The 5144-nt window shown below is 33.8% G+C and overlaps 1 protein-coding gene across 2 annotated transcripts; it reads right to left on the bottom strand.

Annotated features, from left to right (window-relative positions):
• Positions 1-876: 876 nt before the first annotated feature.
• Positions 877-4728, bottom strand: LOC136344487 (protein TFG-like). Of its 2 annotated transcripts, none has more exons than XM_066292002.1 (6): positions 4566-4727; positions 4320-4515; positions 3641-3874; positions 3258-3406; positions 2596-2774; positions 877-1751 (listed from the first exon to the last, which is right to left on the bottom strand). In XM_066292002.1, the coding sequence occupies exons 1-6, from the start codon at positions 4590-4592 to the stop codon at positions 1538-1540; spliced, it is 999 nt and encodes a 332-aa protein (XP_066148099.1). In that variant the 5' UTR covers positions 4593-4727; the 3' UTR covers positions 877-1537. The 2 variants fall into 2 exon arrangements, with proteins under 2 accessions (XP_066148099.1, XP_066148100.1); XM_066292003.1 differs by having other exon boundaries at positions 1534-1751; positions 2589-2774; positions 4566-4728.
• Between the last annotated feature and the right edge of the window lie 416 nt (positions 4729-5144).

Raw genomic sequence — 5144 nt, 5'->3', positions numbered from 1 at the left:
CGCCAGTCTTAAACCTGCTTTCGAGGTGTTTCCTTGCCAACATTCATAAAGAAATCACCATCCTTAAAGAAAACCTTATAACTAGATACTGATAAATGACATAATCGTCACATTTTTTAATGTCCAAGCGCAATCTTTTTGAGTTTCTAGCGTGGATTAGCGCTACTTTTTACGTTGACGACTATAGACTAAGTAATTTTTCTACATTCCTTTCATTTAGCATTTCATCGCACAAATATTAAACTGTTGTTTTTCAGCCAGATACCCTCCTTTAAAAATCTCAGAAGCAGAAAATGAGTCTCGAACTAAGGCAAGTCAAGTAAGATTTCGTGGGCCGCTGGACAAGAACCAATGTAGGCATCAAAACCCAAACATACAGGACTCCTTTAAGGTTCTTTAGATGTTTAAAGCATTTATCCCCTTGCGACACTGTTGAAGATAAAGGAGATCTAAAGGACATCAAAGAATTGCCTTCTGTCGGCTGTAAAACTGCCGAGCGGATTGTAATGTATAGGTAGTATTGTCCAGGCAAGTTTTTTTCTACGTGAAAATATGTATGTAAAGTTTTCAGAATACTTAAAAGCAGATTTCGCAGGATCTCCGATCTAGCTGAAATGTCTAAATTTCTAAAGTTTATCAATTTTGAAACGCAATTTCCTTCGTGGATTAACGAATGAATAAATTCAACGTGTTACAATAAGTGTCTATATTTTGTGCAAATGAGTCAAATTATTTTCTATGGTGGATATTTACAGATTTGGTCAATACTAAGAAATATGTTTGAATACACGTTTCGTTGTAATTAAATTTAAAAAAAAATAGGTCAACGTAGTTGTCTATGAGATCCATGACCTTACATGGAATGAGACACCTGAGAAGTTTTAATCGTAAGTTTTATTACGCGTTACCTATAAAATACTTAAGATTAATATTAAAAGGCAAATATCAATAATACAGATATAAGATTAAAATAACAAGGGGACCACCTCACGAATAAATGCAACATTTAAAATAAAGGTTAAATATTACAGATTCAACAACGTTAATGCTTACGGTTAAAATTAACCAGAAATATAATATAAAAAAAGTAATAAATAAGAAACTTCACCAAAATAAGAGCATTTTTTAGTTGAAATGGTCCGTTTTATATCATTAGAACGATATTATGAAGGCCAAAGGCAAGCATTGAGGGAGAACAGAAAGAAATTGAAACAGAAGTAAGCGAATCTCATTTCTACATCAACGCTTCCAGCCGCAAAATGAAGTTCCCAATTAAGCATTGATGTAAAGTAAGAGATAGGCCGAATTCTGCGTGAATCAACAGCGCTTTTCATTGGTTAACAAGAGAATTTTTCTTTCTAAAGAACTTTTCTTGTCGACAAACTTCCCACGACTTAGCTATACTTTCTGACCTAAATCACAGCCGACTGAACCCAACTAAACTCGCTATTCTCGTCTTAAACTCTCACCTCTGGTCTTCTAAATAATCCTACGAATTACATAAAAAAAAGTCGCGTTAAAATATTCTAAAACAGACTTATTGACGAGGAGGCATGTACCCGTGCTGCTGGGGATTGGGCTGCGAGAATCCCTTGGAATAGGGATTGGCCTGGCCCGGGGGGTAGACAACGCTACCCGGAGGGTGGCCATACTGCTGTTGTTGTGGATACGGCACGCTACCTTGAGGTACGTTTGTATACGCGTTTGAACTTGGTACTTGGGTACTGTCCATCACTTGCGGACCGTATCGGCTGAAATTAAAGAAAAGGAAAGACGTTTAGGAACATAAATTTGCAAATGTTAAAAACATATACAGGGTGTCCCATTTAACATAATCGTTAGAGGCTATACGGAGTAAAGAAATTTGTACTCTTGCCTAACGACAATTTGTCCAAATACAAGTTTGATTTTTACTCAGTTAAGTAGATCCATGGTAAAATAAAAAAATCGACATTTTTAACACAGATTTTCAGGGTTTTAAATATGCTTGATTAGATAACAGATAAATTAATTTAAGACATGCCTCTAAACTGGTCATATATCTTAATCCATTTTTCGTCTTCAACGAGTTTTAAGATCCCCCTTTTTTTCAAATTGCGCATATGGAACACTCTATATCAAAATGTAAATATTTTTATTGACATGCAGGTTCTATACAATTCTTACTAGTAGGCATCCTGAAACAATACTAAACATTCACACAGTATATTAATATTCGATTAGATGAGTCTTTCATATATGATTTTTAAGGTATGATCTCTAATCAATTTCTTGAAATTTAATAATGTCTAAACCAGATATTAAATTTCAAGAAACTACAATCTAAATTACTTACCAGTTAAATATCAGTAATGAATAATTGTATACCTTCATCTTAAACTTTGCCTGCAGTTAAAATAGAGGTTTTGACAGATAAAGAAGAGAGCATGTCAATTCCTACCGTTAAATCCCAAATTCGACCCAGTGCTCGAAACTAGGACCGACAACCGGGCCTTATTTCCAGAGAAACTGACGCAACTTTAACCGCCACTACTGAAGCATGCACCAACCAAACATCACTACATTGAATTAAAAACATGAATACATACAACATACCCAGACGGAAAATTGTACTGTTGGGGGTACCCCATGCTAGGATACTGCATGCCCAAAGAACTGCGTGCGAAATAATCACTCATGTGTGGGTTAGAGGCAGCTGCCGTTGTAGCTACCGGCAACGATTGGGGAACCATCGAGGCCGATTGTGGTCTCGAGTTCGGACCCTCGTTTGATATCTGAAATATTGGTTAAATGAGATTGTGACCATTTTTAGGAAGAAATTTAAATACACACAGAAGTGTTAACAAAGAAACTTTTGAAAAATAATGGAACTTCAAGACTGTAAGCAGAAGTTGCAAAGTTAGTACATCAAAATAATAATTTAGTAACATTTAATCTGCCTAAGAGCACCACATATGATATATGAGGTACAATTTTTCTAATTATCCTCAATGCTGGCTTAGTTTCTTGAAAAAATTTAAACCAGATACATAAAATTTTTATCATCTAATACTTATATTATGCCCTAAACAAAAACAAATTCACTTCTTTAAATTTTGTAATAATTTGGTAATCTAGAAGGAACAAAATATTAATTTAACCTCCATCATTTTTGCCTCAAAGTATTTATAAGGCTTCCTTTTTGTACAGTCCATGACGTTTATATCAAAAGCACCAGTGAAAATTTCCAAATATGATTTCACCAATATCATACTTACTTGAGGGGTGGAGGGTTTTGAAGGCTCTTTCTGCTCCTCAGTACCATTTTTCTGGTGTTTCTCTTGCAAAGGATCAAATTCACTGGAGTTAATTTTATTTAAAGTATTACTTGATGAATTGGGAGTATCCACATGGGACTCAGTTGATTCTAGAACAAAATTTGCTGAAGGATTGAAAAACTAAGAGTAGGTATAATGTACAGACTTTAGAAGCAAGCAAAGAATTTAAATTTGCAAGCCATATTATAGCATATTGAAATTTTGGAAGCTTGTGCTGAGAATTCATGTTGATTTTAAGATCACATATATTTTACATAACAATACCCATGCTATGTTAACCTACTCAAATGCCTCAATTTTACCCAAATGAGTTTCATATTTACCTTGGCTTAAAGCTGGTTTAACAATTTTGACAGTATCAAAACAGTCCAGCAGTTTGTTCACCTGATCACGTATGGTCTTAATTTGGTTTTTCAAATTAGCTACTTCAGTCTGTGATATGCAACTCTTTTCAGCCTTTAATTCTGAGTTTAGCAAGACCTGCAGTTTTAGTATTCTACTACATTGAATTGCAAAGGAAAGGTCTGTACTATCAAAAATTGTTACTAAATCACCATCTGAAAAGAAAAATATAATTGCAATTTTCTTCACTTTAAAATATGTGAAAAGATATCAAACAAGGTTTAGTGTGGAGGTATAGGGCCAATGGTGTTTTCCCATTACTGCTTTTAAGATTTTAAAGCAGTTTTTCAGAAAGACATAAATGCAACCTGAATTATGAATTATTTAGTATTTAAAATTCAACATGTAACTCGCCCATTGAGTGATGTTGAATTGCCCTAGAGCAGTAAACCAAAAAATCTGAGCATTGATTGGAATTGTAAATCATAATATGTACTCACATAGCAAAAAATATCTATTCCTAATGGTAAAATTATTAAAACAATTGATTGAAAAACGACAAAAAAAATCCTAAACAGCTTATATCGAGTTTTAAATTAACGAGCAGATGTTAAAACCAGACCTATATTAATGAGAAAACCAGAAAAAAACGCATCCTACCTTCATCTTTGTACTTGAGAGTTATCTCCTCAGTTGCACTGAGTTTTCCCCTAAAAACCCTCTGCATCATCAAAACTAATTCATCGTAAGTTATCGCATCGTTGTGAATTGGTATTCGCCTGATATCATCTCCGAATTGCACTTTAATAATTAATTTACCACTGAGGTCCAGGTCGGTTTTCATGTCCATTTTGTCCTTAAATTTGGCGGTTAACGAAGGGGCTAAATGATGGCTGACGTACTTACCCTAATGCTGCAATACTCTTTTCTCATTAAACCGTAAAATAACGTGGAATTCGAAGCAATTAAAATTTAGTAAAAATTCAGAAAAATAGAGAAAACAGTGATGCATAAAAGCGGGACGTTGAATAGTTTTTTATCGGAATCACGCTGTCAAAAAAAACAAATAAAAACTCCAATATGGCGTGGAAATAATCATAGTGTTGACATGTGTCATTGAAGAGGCGCTTTCAACAGTAAAAGAGAACAATTAGGCAAAAATAGATACTTTTTTGAGACTGTTTTATGAAAAAATGAAATCTTAACTAATGATTTTCAAAAGAATTCACTTTTCAACTCAGTTTAATGTTCAGGTTTATCAGATTATATGAAATAATTTTAGATAAGAAGAAGAGTTAAAGGGAATTTTAATTATTTTAAAACTTTTTAAACGACTTCACTCGTCATTGTAAGAGCCTCCATAGATGACAACTTGCCGTTCAACAACTTAGACCAATTTTAGAGGATTATTCGCAATTGTTTGATATATTTAGGAAGATCTCAATGTAGTTGTCCAAATTCTTAGGTTTGTTCTAATCGATCAGA

Source organism: Euwallacea fornicatus, chromosome 17, assembly GCF_040115645.1.
Source record: "Euwallacea fornicatus isolate EFF26 chromosome 17, ASM4011564v1, whole genome shotgun sequence".
NCBI lineage: Eukaryota > Metazoa > Arthropoda > Insecta > Coleoptera > Curculionidae > Euwallacea > Euwallacea fornicatus.
This window is presented reverse-complemented; position numbering and strand designations above follow the sequence as displayed.

Excerpts from the sequence above, each read along its gene's own strand:
- LOC136344487 (XM_066292002.1), bottom strand. The coding sequence starts at position 4,592 with ATGAGAAAAGAGTATTGCAGCATTAGG. Across the intron at positions 3,875-4,319 it reads TCTCAAGTACAAAGATGAAG|ATGGTGATTTAGTAACAATT; the intron begins GTAGGATGCGTT and ends TTTTCTTTTCAG. Across the intron at positions 3,407-3,640 it reads TAAACCAGCTTTAAGCCAAG|AATCAACTGAGTCCCATGTG; the intron begins GTAAATATGAAA and ends ATTTTGTTCTAG.